At 43.5% G+C, this 16,414-nt stretch overlaps 1 protein-coding gene across 1 annotated transcript; it reads left to right on the top strand.

Annotated features, from left to right (window-relative positions):
* Nucleotides 1-1,095: 1,095 nt before the first annotated feature.
* LOC104156264 (cysteine string protein-like) lies at nucleotides 1,096-12,363 on the top strand (the record flags this gene model as incomplete). Its single annotated transcript, XM_009704508.1, has 4 exons — nucleotides 1,096-1,121; nucleotides 2,373-2,586; nucleotides 6,541-6,715; nucleotides 12,269-12,363. Coding segments are annotated over 4 exons (510 nt in total), but the record flags the coding sequence as incomplete, so codon positions are not given.
* Nucleotides 12,364-16,414: the final 4,051 nt, after the last annotated feature.

Genomic DNA, 16,414 nt, shown 5'->3' with positions numbered 1-16,414 from the left:
TGTCGACCGCACCACACAGCTTGGCGGCATCGGCAAACTGGCATGTCTGGCCTTATCTCACCTCTCACTCTAAGCCTTCCACTGACAGAGATGCTGAGTGTGTTTCTCTGACTTCATTTCCATGCTATCCATCTTTTATGATTTCTGTTTCTCTGCTTCTTGTCACTTTTCTCTCCCAACATTTCTTGCTGCTGTGGAGGTCTGCAGTGGTCAATGGTCCCAAGATGATGAAGGCGGCCCTTTCTCATGAGAATTGCACTACGAGTATATAGATCTCTTCTGCTTTATTAAATCATCTCTAATTAGGATATGTCATCTTGTTATGCAGGGAGTTGTTTAGTTAATGTATTATTGTTAGTGACAACAGTTTACTCAAATCAAAATAAGAACATATCTCATCTTTTTTTGCCAGTAGTATGTTGAAAGTAATTCTTTTATTATTCTAAAACAATACTAAGTAAAGCAAGTGTGCAACTAATTTTTTTCACCTTTTCAAAACTGAATTTTATTCAATTTCTTATTTTTTATGAGATTGTAGGGGATATGGCGAGGACATAAGATGACTTTACATCTGTTAAAAAAGTTAGAAAGGCTGGAGACTGATTGTCCCATGACTGCAACCACGCCTGGGTTTTGAAAGTAATACCTCTACCATTTATTTTTTTTTAATTCTAATTGCTGGGGTTTGTTTTCAGCTCTGAAAATGGATAGATTGCATAAACTATTTAAATACTTGGATGGCACATAATGTCATTAGTCATGCAAGACTTAGCTTGTTTTTCCAGTTCTCCTATTTCATCTCTTATTATGTTTAAGGTACCACATGTTAAATATGACTGAAAACTTATGTTTGAAGCACCACATGCACAGTATATTAAATATGACTGAACGTGAACCTCTCCGTGCTGTCAGAGACATGTTTAAGGAGTTATTTATGTTCTACGAGAAGATGACTTGAGTACAGCATACGGAGATGAAGAGATAGTTGGCAGAGGCTGTTCCTAGGCTCATATCAGTCTTGATATTGGCAGAATTTCTCCACGGCAGGAAAGTCATCAGAAGCAAAGCAGTTACATTTTACGAGGGGAATAACCTGTACAGGGACTTCAGTGGAAAGTCAAGCAGGATTCCACTCTGAGGATGAATTTGTTAGAGGAAGTGTGGGCACACTGCCTTCACTCCACAAACAATATTTTTGGGCATAATGTTCATGGCTAGCTCTTGAAACACTTGGAGAGAGTATTTACAAAATGCAACATCGCTTGACTGAGGTGAGAATCCCGATACTGAAACCACTACTGAATCACTTTTGGTGCCACTAGAGGTCAGCACTAGTCATTAAATAAATGTCCTGGAAAAATCTTATTGCCAGTTCTTCAAAGAGAGTGGTGGTTTTTTAAAAGATGCACTTCCATCTATGCTTGTTTTGCAAGTACATGTGAGCTCACACTGCTTCAACATGGTTGGAAGCAAACCCTTTCTTCTCTAAGCTGTGCCTCCCCAGCGCCGTCCGTGAGCCAACAGCCCCACACTGGTCCTTTCAAGCTGTACCTGTCCTCGGATGCCACAGTGCTGAGTACAGTCAGGGAAAAAGGATTACTGAGCCCTGCTCTAGCAAAGGCTTCCCACCAGCATAAAAAGCCCAAACCAGTTAAGAATCAGCTTCCACTGCTTTAAGGACTGTGTCAGAACTGCTACGGTGGGGAATCAGGCCCAAAAACAGGCACTTGAAACTGGGGTTAACTCACTATGCTTTTCCACTTTGTGCTTCAGAAAGATGTTTCCTGTCTTTTGCAACTCATAACTGTCTTTTCCACCATCACTGGGCTTCTGCAAAATACAGACACTGTGTACAAAATTTTAATATAGCTACTATCAATAGGCAATCGAATATGGAATTTCCTTTGCTATAAAGAAGATAATGGTGATGGGATAAGCAGTGTGATCATCATGGTTTTAAACAACCTTTACAAAAATCTTTATCTTTGTTGAGACCTGCTAAATGATGCAAATCAGTTGGCAATCATAATGCAACAAATGCCCATGATTTATTACCATGCTGCAATCTCTGGTTTCAGCATATATCACTGTCTCCTTTAACATGGTAGCTGACTAGGTATCAATACACAAAGTTCATGCTCAATGTGATAGGAATACCTCTTTTACCAAAACTTTCATATTCAGTCACTTTGTGTCACTTGTCTTCCACTGAGTACATTTGAGCTGGAAAAAAGAAGGCTGAACACACTGTTCAGAATGATTATATCTCTGTTAAAATATTTTGTAATGTTTTCTAAGTGTCTGTATACACGCACATAGATAGATGACTTATTTTCCTTCTGTGTTGTTTTTTTTTTTTTTTCATGTTTAAGAAAACTGGCTCTGAAATATCATCCTGACAAGAATCTGGACAATCCAGAGGCTGCAGAAAAATTTAAAGAGATCAACAATGCTCATGCAACACTGACTGATCTGTCCAAGCGAAACATATATGACAAGTATGGATCATTAGGGCTCTACGTGGCAGAACAGTTTGGTGAGGAAAATGTTAACACCTACTTCATGCTCTCAAGCTGGTGGGCAAAGGTAAGCTGTTATTTTCTGTTGGAAATCAAATGTTACAATGCACACAGACAATACATACACATGGAACCCCCTGAAAAATATGGTCTCTCTACAAGCTTAAGAAATAGTAGGATCTGAATCTAAACTGCTACTAAAAGCTTAATTAAACAACAACATTATCTGGAAAATCAACAGTAGCAAAACGTAACATAAGTTCAGAACAGTGCTAATACAGAATGTTTTCTTTTTCTTTTTACTTCGTAAAGAGTTAAATAGAGTGCCTGTTTTGTAACACTTTCAGACATTAATTAGATTTGACTCTAGTGCTCCAGGTTAATTTTTACTTTCTTTTCAGTAATGAGTAAATAAAAATGACTCATTGTTCAACAACGAGAAGTCCCACTTAAGTGACAACCAGTTAATAAGTTATTACAGTACAAATTTAGCTGTGTTCTTTGCTATATATATCGCACACAGCGTAAGTAAGCAATAATAACATATACAACCCTGTGATTATGGTGTCACATATGGGCTGGGGTGAGAGGGGTGAGAGAAAGGGAGTGGAAGAAAAGGTGAGAAGGGTGGAATGGAGGAAAAGAGTAGGAAAGGTAGAGAATGATACATCAAAAACTGGCATATTCCTCAAGGCAAAACAGGTCATGGGCTGTTCTAGGCTTAAAGGAGTTGTGTTCATACTCTCTCTTATAGCACGGGCATCCTGTGATGTTTGCATATGTCAAATTCGAGTGTTTCTGCAAATATTGCAATGTTACAGAAATGTAACAAACCAACACAATTGTAAATGTCAAAAAATCCATGCTGTCCCCACCGATTTCCAGCACCAGAAGCACAGGGAAGCAAGGACTCTACTGGAATACATAGGAATGATCTGTGCTGTGTGAAGCGAGCATGCTAGGACAGCTTTGGTCTGAGAACCAGGGAACTCAGATTCCTGCGTTCAGCACGGACCAGGCCAGTGCTTCACTGTCCCACAGTCCCCTTTCAAACTGGGAAGTCACGTGGACACGTTGGGGGTCTGAGAAGCCATAATTTGTCTGCTGAATCAGGGTGAGATGGAAACTACTCAAATGCAGAAGAGTGAATGAAGCTAATGAATAAAAGACACTTGCAAAGGTGCAGCTGCTCCCTCAGAAGCAGGCTGGAGGCTGCCTGCTTGCAGCTGCTGTAGCTGACTCCTCTTGCGGGCTGGACATCCCACCACAGCTGCTGTCTTCTCCTGCGGGATCATTCTCTCTTTTCTTTGCTGTCCACCTTCTCCTTTGGCCTCTCCGTCACAGTTCAGGTGCCGGGAAGCATTGCCTTAGAGCTGGGAGAGCAGCAGTATGGACTCCTTTAACAATCTTGGTAAACAAGGTTTTCTGCACTGTTTGCTGCTTTTTTAGCTTTTATTTCCTCTTCTGCTTACTGATCTTTAAGGGAAATTTTATGAAGTATAAAATCCTCTGTGGTTAGCAAATCAGGAACAGAACTAATGGCTGTGGCTTTGACTCATAAGGAGAGCAGTGGAGAGTAGAGAGAGAAGTTAGTAAGTGCCTAACAGCTGAAACGAGATATGCTGAATACCCCAGCAAAAGTAATCACTGCTTCCTGGTTTTTAAGAATTCTGTACAAAAAATTCAAAATATGCATATAGACTCATTTGAGGATTGTCACGGGTAGTCTCTCTATCTCTCCCCCAACCCAAAATCTTGCCACCTCCGAAGCATGAACAGGCCACCGAGTGCTTTTTTGCAAGTTGAGCTCACTATTCCTCAACATTTTTTAACTCACGCACAAATGCCAGGTCAGTACAGATTTTTATATTGGCTGTCATAATACTATTTGAGTCTGAGGCATCATCTGCAGATGACCTCTGGACCCCTAATTTCCTCCATTCTGGTAGAAGACAGTAGGGACCACAGCTTTTGCTCGTTATCTTCCTCTTCAACTATGAACATTCCTGGTAAATCCTCTTCCCTGGCACACTCAGAAAATCTAACAATTGTGAGGGGGTGTATCATTAGAAGTAAGGAAACTCAAATGAAATGAGAAATGCAAAGTGAAGATTACTTTTCTTTTTGAGTGCCAGACTTCTTTGCAAGCATATTAAACTGGGAACATACTGACATGGGTAATGGGAACTTTAACTGCTTCTCCACTGGCAGGCATTGGGGTTGTTCGTTTAACTGTTTTAGCAAAAAGCAATTCTCCATCTACCATGAAGACAGTTTATTGATCACATCATTAAAGTGATTCTTGATTTACCAACTGTGATAATATAAGCACAAGAAATCTTGAAACATCTAAGGTATCATGAATAATTTCAAGTATTTTTTCCCTCTATACACTTTTTTTCATTCTGTTCATTGTGGTGATTTATTCTCCATTGTGGCACAAATGATAAACAGTCAGATAACTTATTTTAGGGGTTACAGCATTTAGAACAGTTTTGGGTGTCTGTTGGAAGGAAAACATTTTAAAACAAAAAGTCAGAGTCCTTCTTTTCATTTAAAACCACCTTGCTCACTCTTGATACACGCCTACATTAATATCAGGCATGTAAATAGTCTTATTACCTTCAGAGATGCTCCAGTCGGCCCTCACTAACATTGCTGGAGACGTGCATACATAACTGAGAGTTATTTACATAGCTTCATTGTCAAAGTTTGACAATATCCTGACATTTGTGCTTGCTTTATTCCTCAACGGCATCTTTTCTTATGAATATAACGAATAGTTAGTAAAGGGCAGACTGTTTAACTGTAATGCTAAAGCCTGCTATACCTCCAATGCATATATACCTGATGGCCACAAAGCTGTGCTGGCTTTACATACACATTCCACATATCAGCTTTGATTCACTTTTCAGGAATGTCACTGGCTCTCCTTTGCTCTTACACCACTATGTCCATGAAGAGATGTGGAGGTTTCTCCTTTGCTGCAAAAATCTCGGTGCAGGTCTGGACCCACCCCGGCTCAGGAGCCAGGTTGCCATCACGTCTCCATGGAGCATGGGGTGGCAATGCCAGCCTAAGGGCTCCTCTCCTGCAGATCCCCCCATCCCATTGCTGCAACGCAGCCACCATCACAAGCAGCTGTGCAGCTGTGCTGTGAACGCAGGCAGCCGCCTGATCTGGAGGAAGAAAAGCTCTGTAAATTGAAGTTGTCTGGCTGTTGAAGCTGAGATCTTTGGTCTCAGCCCCAGGCAGTTGTGCTGGCTCTGCTGAAGCCTCCGTGCTCTATGCCGCAGGGACAGGAGTGAGCAGAGGGCGATGCAGGTGGGAACTTCTTGCCACCTGAGTCCTCAGATCAAGAAACCACAGCCCAAGGAGTCTAATTTAGGAGATGTCACCTGTGTGCTCCCGCACAGGCTAGTGGGGAGAGACACCTTCAACAGGCAATTCAAATCCTCCCAGGGCTGAATCACCCTCTGGAAGGGCTTTTAATTTCCCATTGACTCTGTGGGGAGCGCAGGGGAGCTACAGTCCTCATTTGGATGCCTTAGTTCAGTGCCTGAAGATAATGTGGGATGCATCTGGGTCTTTGCTTCTTTTTCTCTCGGCTTTGTTATTGACAAGAACAAATAAGCGTTTGCGAAAACGATCTTGGGCAAATGAGTCATTTTTAAGATGGAAATGAGTCATTTTAAGGTGGGTGGGATTCTGCCTACTGCCTGGAAGTTTTTTCTGAGGGCCAGCTGAAGACAGACTTTCAAAAGTTGAGCACGCAGGGGCCTGTTGGTTGGTGTCTTGTTTGTGGACGTGGTCCTGAGTATCAAGTAGGAGCTTGTGGGTGAGGAGGACTTCGGAAGGTCTGGCCCTTGTTCAGGCGCTTGGCCGGTGACTGGACCCCTCTGGGTGCCAAGCACTTGGGAACCCGAGTTCCTCTGATGACCTGCCGTCGGCTGTAAGAGGCTGCCACGAATCTGAGGAAGTTCATTGCTGACAGGTTTTTCCTCCTCTGTGTTTAACCCAGGGCCTGTTGGCGGTCTGTGGCCTGCTGACAGGCTGCTACCTCTGCTGCTGCCTCTGCTGCTGCTTCAACTGCTGCTGCGGAAAGTGTAAACCCAAAGCACCAGAAGGGGAACAGCAGGAGTTCTGTGTGTCTCCAGAAGATTTGGAAGAGCAAATTAAGAACGACATGGAAAGAGGTGTGTATTATAGGGGCTTACTGTGTGGCAAAGCTGTTCAAAACAGTCTTTAAAGCCTATAGGCCAGATGTTCTGCTCACGATGCTAAGGCTGCTTCCAGACATCAGTGGAGACGTGCCTATTCGCTCTAGCGAATACCATGACCTGATGAACTTCCCAAGTTGTGTGTTAATGAAAAACTAAACTTATGGCACTAACAATTAAATATCTCCTATATCTCTTATGGGACGCTTAAACATTAGAAGCCTCAGGGCTCATTTTAGGAAACAATGTTCACCCTCAAGCCCCCATGCCCACGTTGCTTCATGTCCTAGATCCTGTACTTATACATTAGGCTCTGCCTGGACTGCTGCTTGCAACATCTGATCTGCCTGAATACGCTGTCATTCAGGTTTTATTCATGTAAAATTTATCGCTGATTGTGATGGGCCATCTGTGCACATTCAAGAAAAGGCTTCAAGAAAAGACATAAAGTTTCCAACAGTGAGGTTGTGCCATAACCTAAGAGTTTGCATGGGAGCTGCTGCGATCCTGCCCCTCTCCCGTCCAGCCCCAGGATGCTTGCTCTCTTCTGCACCGGCAGTGGCAATCTGGCTGTCTTACCAGGAGCCAGATCTTGGATACGATCCAGGTGAACACTAACCCTCTCAAAAATGTGTGTAGTTCCCTGCCTGTTTAACTCCCTGCCATGCTTCACGGTGGAGCAGGCCAAGTACTAATGCCAGCTCAAAGAAGGGACCAAGAGCCCCCGGCCGGGAACACGGGCTGGGGCAGCAGGACCCCCTTCACAGAAGGTCACCCTCTTTTCTCAGCTTTGCTGCATCCCCCGGCTGCACACTCAGGTTTTGCCTATAGAAAGGTTGGTGGTGGCGATTTCCCAATTTGGCATTAGCGTGGGTTACATATTGTGAACAAAGAGCCCTGTTTTAATCTGTGAAATAGGGCGGGGTTTTGCCTTCATCTTCAGGGGCGCAGAAACACCCCGAACTGGTTAGATTTGGACACTTGCAGGACAGGCCGAGAGAGGCAATGACCCTTGCTCCAGCAATAAGAGGCCAAGGTATCAGGGGAAGACCTAGGCCACTTTTCAGTTGCAAATTTATATAAACTATGATTAGGATTATGCTTTTTTTATGAGGAAGGACCTACGCAGTCAGCTCACTCTTTTTCTCATCCATTGTGATGGAAGGTCTTACGCTGTTATATTCTTACGTTTATTGTGCTTAAATTAGCACTGCCAGATTGCAAATATCACGTTCTCTTAGCAGGAAGAAATTTTTTTCCCCCCCAATTTTTCACACAAGTTTACCCTTCCATAAATATGTAACAAACACTTACAGTAGTTGAAACAAATGCTATTTATATAACTGGTATGCCAACATGTGGTGGTGGTTTTAAATTGGTTTTGCCTAGAGGCGTATCAAGGTAAATACAGTCAGCTTAAAATTTGATCACACTTGCAAAGGCAACAAAAACCATTAGTGAAAACTTTATAACCACAATGCATTATTTGAAATAAATGCAATATACTCTATGACATTAGGTACCTGAAAAGTGCAAATCTAAAATGTGTCTTGATATTTATGGGGCTATGACACCAAAGCCAAGTTTGAAACATGAAGATGGAACTTTGAAGGATAAGAATTTTTTAATTCTGCCTTTTTTGCAATTTGGAAGGTATTTTGCTCTCAAAACCCAGCACAAAATTCCCCAGTGGCAGAAAAAAAATTTCTCCCTCCTTCTGGCACAGGTGGTATTTATTCATATTCAGTAATTTTAGGCCACCTTCCCATCTCTTTACTCCCATCAAATCTTACTGAGATACCAATTTTTAAAAATAATTTAAAATGTCTTAGCAAAGTACTGGTCTGGAAAATTAGCAGAATGTGGAACTACCTGTTTTAAGTATTTCAAAGACAATATTAAGTAAATAGGTAGAGCCTGAAGAAAACTAGATATTTGCACCTTTCCTGCCTTTCTCTTCAGTCTTGCTACGTTTTCCTGTCAATCAAAACCAGCTTGCCTCAGTAGAGTACAATTCTCTATATTTTAAATTTAGATTAAAAGAGAGCAACATATTGGGAATAAAAGTGAAAACTTCATGACCGAGGATAATGTAAGCATCTTTTCTGCAGCTGAAAGGAAAACAGACACATTAGAAAAATGAATGATAACCAGCTCAAACTGCACTTTCTCCCTCCCTCCCCAAATTTTAGGAATGCTGGCCAAAAAGATGCAGCTGACTTGAATGGCAAAGATTGGGCTTTTCCACCAGACATTTTCAAATGTTGGGCCATAGAAACGAATACTCATGCCCTCCTTTATGTAAATAATAGAAATGCTCCTGTAGGTAATTCAGAAATGAACTGTAATCACTCCTGCAGCAGATTTCATTTTGGAAGAGGAAATCCTATTAGGATCCAAATTCTTTGCATGCCCTCTGCCCACAGACTGAGCATTCTATCTGGTAATTAATTTATTTGCTTCCTGCTGTCCCCAGTATCTATATTATTGCTAGCCAGAACTTTTTTGCTAAGGTCAAAATGTAGACTCTCAAGCTAAGACCATACTTTAATTTATCCAGATATTTTGCAGTCAGTCATTGCTTTTCTGAGGAATGTAATATCAATGAAACGTCACCATTCCTCACGCTAAAAAACTCTGAGAGCGAGTCTCCAGCAGTTGTTGCTGTGCTCAGTGAGAGCTGCTTGGAGCCGGCTGTACTTCACAAAAGAGGCAATATGTGTGTTGTGGGAGCCCAGATTTAGACTTCATCTTTCAAATTGGCACAACAGTAATAATTTTCAGTGCCCCTCACATTTCTCCTTAACAAAATTAAGGTCTTACACAGTTGATTTTATTCCTCAAATTACCATACGATAAAACACAATTATTAGTGAAAAAAGGAGATGTGAGGTCAAAAACTCGTTCCCTAAAATGTAAAAGCAAAGTGAGTTGTCACTGAAATCAACACAATCAAGTCAAAGGCTTCAATTCTGTTCAAATGGGGTCTTCCTCTAGATGGAAGTTTTATTGAAATGTATTTGACTAGTTCTAGCGCTCAGCTAGTTGAATATCTCCTGTGAGAGATTTGTTTTACAGCGTATACTTCCATGGGTAGCATGACCATCAGAACTAAAGGAACTTAGAGATTTGCAACCCCCGGCCTGTGCTTAGGTTACAGTGATTTCTTCTCATGACTATTGATTTGTACCACAGAGGGCTGTGGCCTAATGTGCAATAGAAGACCAAAAAATAAATCTTATATGTGGATTATTACATTTTAAACATGACAGATTTTAGGGTTTCAGATCAAACATGACATTAAAAAAGCGTAAAGCAGGGTAATCTGTGGTATCACACCATGATATTATGGGTGACCTGCGAAAACACTGGCAGAGGGAAGTATCACTCGCTCGTCTTCAGCACGGACACGTGCAACAGTTCATAGCTTTCACTCACACACATGGGGCAAGTTGCCAGATTTTGCTTCCACTGAAGTTGATTGCAAACCTTTTGTTGACTTTTGTGGTCCCAGAGGAGGTGCCATTGGAATTTGGATTGTCTTGGTACTTCAGGCTGTAGTGATGCACTCCAAGCAGTTCGGTAGGTTTGTTGTCCTCTCCTGTTTGGTTATCATTGTAAGAACAAAGCAAGGCATTTCCAGACCAACTTTCGTTTTACAGAAAATGAAATCTGGGAGAGAAAAAAAAAAAAGAAAAAGAAAAAAGAATCTGAATAACAAAATACTTTCCCAACTCAGAAGCAATAAGTTTTTAGCACTTCATTGTCTCCTCCACACTCCATATGATACCAATGTAGGCGAACAGTGAGCAAGAGCTATCTATAGAAAGCAATTTAAACTGTGAATTCTGCCGCACCTCCATTCTGCAGCCCTCCATTAGCAGGCTATATTTGTACAGTTTGTTATACCATGGGTCCCTGTTCTGATAAAAACCCACCATAAATCTTAGAAGGGTACAGGCAGCAAAATGCTTGGTGAAGGTGTCAGCTCAGAACTGTCTGCAGAACATCTGGAAGCAATGCACCGTATTTGCAGTGGGTCCTGTTCTCTTGTTGCACATCTGGGTATCACAGCAAAACGAACTGCTAGTCTTTGTCTTCCATCAGCTATCTTCCTTAAAATGAACAACTTGGAGGAAGCAGAGGGTGGGAGGGAGTGCTGCTCAGAAATCTAGAAAATACATCGCAATTTAAAAATGGATTGGAACTGCCAAAATAATCTGAGCCTGAGCTGAGCTCTAAGCATTAATTACTCATATACTTTTAGAAGTTATGAAACATGTCTGTCTTTGACCTTGTGTCTAAATATGGAATTGCCCATACAGAGAAGCTGCTTGGCATTTAATCATTCTTGCTGTTCACCTTGACAGAGTCAAAGTTGTTCTACCCCCACTGAGGGGAAGCCGTATGGCATGCAATTAGATTCTTGCTCTGGGTTAAGTTACTCCTGTACATTACATCTTTTGCCCATGATTCATCCCATCAACAGTCATGTAAACAGGAGGAAATGTCAGATGAGTTTTTTTCTGAACATTTGGTCATTTCGCAAAAAAAAGTCATCATTTGTATTCAATTACTGAAGGCTATGCTGGTATCAAGATATAGTTAGTCCAAAATTTTTCATATGAACATACTTCATTGAGATGGCTGAACCTGTAAAAGTCACCATCTGAGTCTTACCTCACCTTCTCCCCCTGCCAAAAAATGGTTGGTTGGAAAGAGACCCAGGAGAAGGGCAGCCAAACCTTGTTCATTATCAGAGGGAACACAACAGCCATCAGGGAACTCTGTAAGGACTTCACTTTGCTCCACTCCACAACAAATGCATTTTTTACAGACATATCAGGAAATCAAACATATAACAGCATGGAATGAGAATGTACAAAGCAGTAAGAATATATATAGTGATAAAATGAGGTTTTGGCAGTTCCAAACTCATTAAAACAGTAATTCTCAAAATCCTATTGTGTGTATATGTTACATAAGACTTCAAAACGCAATTTAACATTTTTATTTAACTAGTTGGCTTTCAGGATATACATGATTTCTTCCTTCTCAAGTATATTACTGCTCACGCATTTTTTTTCCTTTTAACTCTCCTCTTCCTTTGCGTTCTTCAAGACTCATTTCTGGCCCATTCTCACAAATGCTGTCAAGGTTGGTCCTTGCTGACTCACAACAGCACTCATTATATTCAGACATTTGCAGGAACAGGCACTGGCAATTGGAACAGGCAGGAACACTCATCCTGCAATCTCTGCAAAGCACCAGGTACAGCTGATGTCCAGTTCAATAACAACAGTGATAGTCACCCAGAAATCTGCCATTACAGGTGGACAAGGAGTGAGAGCATTTGTAGACTCGATGTGGGCATTGCTGCCTTTTCAGTATGCACACAGCTGTCTGTGAAGCCAATGTTAAGCTGTAGCCAGAAGAGCAGAAGAAATGTTGTGGTGCTAACAAGAAACCTGACTTTGGTAGCAAGTTAAGGATTCATAAAGTATTTTTGTGTCCTCCTCCCCAATTTAGATGGAGAAACTCCTATCGTGCTTCAGCCGACTAATGCAAATGAGAAGACACAGCTAATAGGGGACGGCCGCCGGAGCTATCGCACAGACTCCTAGAGCAGGCAAACGCGACCTGTTGGGGCTTCCCACTGAGTGCCACAGCGAGAAAAAACACGTGATGAGCTCCAAAGCCTGTATTTGTAGCTGTCTTTAAGCTAATCAAGAGTAACCTGAGAGTGATTTCCTATCAAGGCAGAATCTCCCTCTAGGCCACTTCCAATAGGTTGGTACCTGCACTCTGCAAGGAGATAACCTACGGCCAGTACAGAGCTCTACATACCGGCACCCTGGTCTCTCACAGCTTCAAACTGCCAGGCTCAGCATGGTCTTTCCCTCTAACAGTACTCCCTTTGGTACAGTTGCTCTCCTCCCTGCCCTCAGCTGTGGTTTCCCCTCCCAGACACAGTCCTGAGTCCCTTTTTGGACACACCGGCTCTGTGTCTCCCTGCCCCTGGAACACTCCTCGCAGGGAGCAGTTTTGCTGGATGTGAAACAGTCCTGTGAGGGAGCCCTGGAAATGCACTTTACAGAGCTCAGGGGGAACGCTGGTGGCAAAGCAGACAGGGCTGTCCTTCCCAGAGAGGAAACGCTCTTTGGAAAGCAGCTGGTGGCTTGCTAGGGCCTAGCCTCAGCAATTACAAACTTCAGTCAGGACAAAGTGCTTGGGGATCGTTCTGCCGGTGGTTACAATGCAGGTCACTCTAAATCCAGGAGCCTCATCCAGCACCAGAATCACAGAACCACAGAACCGTTTGGTTGGAAGAGACTTTAAAGATCACCCAGTTCCAACCCCCCCTACCATGGGCAGGAACACCTCCCACCAGACCAGGTTGCTCACAGCCCCATCCAACCTGGCCTTGAACACTTCCAGGGATGGGGCAGCCACAGCTTCTCTGGGCAGAAGCACACACAGGCTCCGTGTCTTCCTCTGCACAAGCTGCAAACCCAGGAGACAGTGAGCAAATGCCCCATGGAGGGTGAGGCTGGCCCTGGGCTGCCCCAGAGCCTCTCTCCTCTCCCCCGTAGCTAGTGACAGCCCCACGGCAAAGCTTCCCCGATCCTGCCTGGATGGGTCTGCTGCCCATCCTGGCCGGCCCCGGCTTCTCCGACTGCAGCTGCAATGTGCTGGAAATTGGTCCCCAGCAAACGGCTTTCTGCCGGCTTCCTTACTCCGCCGTGCCTCTGGCTGCTGGCCCCGCTGCCCCGCTGGCACTGGGCTGGGAGCCATTGCGCCAGCGCTGGCACCGGGGCTGTGGGACCAGCAAGGACTTGGCAGGGCAAGCAAGCAGCAGAGGAGTGACTGTCCTGATAGCCCGGCTCATCGGGGCGAGCCTGGGTCCTCCCCTCTGCCCCAGGCACAGGGGCTTTAAGAGCACACGGCATGATTTTAAGTAAAGAGGTAGGGATGAGGTGTATGTTCATTTGTACCACTGCACAAATCAGTGGAGATACATCTGACTATGGCTAAAGCAAGCATGAAGAAATTAGGCCCCTAATTTGTAAGAGCTAAAGAAATACCTCTTAGATCTTAAACTTAGCACTTCACTGGTTTGACATAGTAGTTTAGGCCTTAGACAGCTGAATTTCTCCTTATTGATCATGTTATATCAATTGCCACTTTGGTGCATTTGCTGGTTTTGATCCTCTAATCACAGTGCTGCAGTCCAAAGGGGGACATAATGTTTCATTAAATTACATAGACCGGTGAATATATAGCTAGTCAAAAGTGTTATTCTCTTCCTTAAAATTGGATCCTGCAGCCGTGAAACATTATTATCTTCCTTCTGTTCTCACCTTTCACATCAAATGTCATTCAGTGACAGCTAAATATATGGGAAAAGAGTGTGTTTCATAGCACCAGCTATAACTCCAAAGTCAAGAAATACTACTTTCAACATTTCTTTAAAGTTCCCATAACATACGGACATTTTAAAAGCCATTAATTCCGGTTCAGGTTATATATCTCTTCTCTGGGCACAGGCACTGGGTCAAGCTAACACTCACATTGCCCTCAGAAACAGCCCTGTTTTTCTGCTTCAGAGAAGAAGGGGAGTCATAGCATGGCTGGGGGCGTGCACAGGCACTCGCTCCCCTCCTACTCATGGGCTCCTCTTTGTCCTCGGTTGTGTGTTGCAAATAATTTTGGAGGCCACTCGTATGTACATAAATGCAGACCGCAGTCCTGCCTGCCCAGCAGTGCCGGGGGATGTGCCCATCCATCCCGCCGGTCCCAGGGGAGGGGGGACTGGTGACATCACCCTGCCGCTGAAGAGATATGACCTCAGAGGACATGTTCCCAGCAGTAGCCAAGTGCCACATGTCTTCCCACTGGGTGGCCGGATCAGACGGCATGTGTATTAGGGTGCCCGTGCGGAGACATAGACCGAGCGCAGTCCGCCGGGCACGTACCAGGGGACACCGGCACCCACTTGCCCCAGCACACACATGCATCTTTTGGCTTTCTTCACTGTTCCCCTTTGCACTGGTGTAAGACATTATCACCAAATGGAGGAATAGGGAGAGCATGTAGTACGTAATAATTCTGCAGGCAAAGTGATTTCCTAAGTGTCACTGCCTGGGGGAGAAACTCGCGGTGCAAGTCTGCAAATGCTATGTAGTGACTATTTCCAGCAGAGAGTTGAAGGCATTGGGTGAAAAGTCTAGTGTAAAGCTAGACATTATACGTGGAATCCTTTCCCCTGTGAAATTCCTCTGCCTGCTCCCATGGAAGCCACTGAGAATTGCATCCTTGATTTCAACAACAGCTACAGAGCAGGCCCAAAGCTGGGGAGGGAAAGGTAAATTCCAGATTAGCAAAAGCAACTGGGGAATTTTTTCACATGCAGCTTCTTCAATGTCCCTCAGGACCCCACTCTATGGCCCAGAGCCAAAGTTTACTGAAATCAAGGAAATGATCTCCATGGGCTTGAGATGTACTGCAAGTCATGTGGTTCTTATTTGCTCTTTCTAAATGGGAAATTTTTCTTGGGTAAGATTTATGTCTTGATCTCGCAGTGTGTTGCAAAGATGGACAAGCTGCTGCGTGTTTGCAAAGCCCTTTTACAGACATGGAGATCTGCACAGAAGAACCACAATGTATTGTCTGTTAGCCAAAAACCTCAGAATAAACCAGTGACCAAGCCTCTCTGAGTGGGTTCTCCAGGATTTGCAGCTTAAAAATCTGAGTGTTTGAACCTATGGTTTAATTCCAAAGAGGAAATTTAGTTTTGAGAGTACCAGGGCATTTGTCTCTCTCACCGCTGTCAGCTTCAGCTGATTCTGAGGACATGTGGAGAAAGGGTGAATACCGGTTTCAGGACTTAGCTCTTCAATGTGATTTTACTCATTTGTTTGCTTTTCAGAAAAGTTCCTAACATGAACATAGCTATGCTTACATGATCTGTTTCTGTGTAAAGTTCAGTTGCACATCCATTAATCTTCTCAAAATGTTCAGATTCTCAAATTTTTGTTCCGTTTTGCTCCATTTACTTATTTGTGAAGTACCGTGTGCTCAAATCCACCTTTGCTGTCAACCACTCTGACTAATAAAGCTTGTGTATATGAATTGTAGCACTCCCTTTACTTTTCTACACTATCAACAACTTCATTCCAGTAATAGCTAGAGAAGCTGTTCAGACAGCTGTCCAAAATTATGGTTTTGCCACCCAACAAGTGGCAAGCAGCAACTCGGGGTTTCCCCAAGGAGGAACTAGGTCTTGGATTGCAGCAGATGCACCTACCTATGCAAAGCAGCCAGAGCTATGGCCACACATTGCAAATCCTTTGTATAATGCAGAAGGCTTGTCTACATAAAAAAAATCAGCAGCATGATGAAGTGATGTAATGCAGTAGTTTTACTGGCATCAGTTCTGGTGTGGAACGATGTCCTCAAGCCAAGGGCACCAGCAGAGAATGAAACCGTGATGCTGCTGAGGACAATGGCAGACGTCTGTGAACTTCCCTGGGGCCAGCATCTCACTCAGGGGTTTTGCATCTGTCCAAGAGCCAGCCCAGAGTGTCGGATAATATGGGCCTGCTAAGAGACAGGAATATTTCTCACTAGGGTGGTATCCAGTGTCTGTGACCACAGAAGCCCAAGCATTTGAAA

This window comes from Cariama cristata, unplaced genomic scaffold, assembly GCF_000690535.1.
Source record: "Cariama cristata isolate BGI_N322 unplaced genomic scaffold, ASM69053v1 scaffold29957, whole genome shotgun sequence".
NCBI classification, from domain to species: Eukaryota; Metazoa; Chordata; class Aves; order Cariamiformes; family Cariamidae; genus Cariama; species Cariama cristata.
Note: the sequence above shows the minus strand (reverse complement) of the source record. Positions and strands in the feature narration are given on the sequence as shown.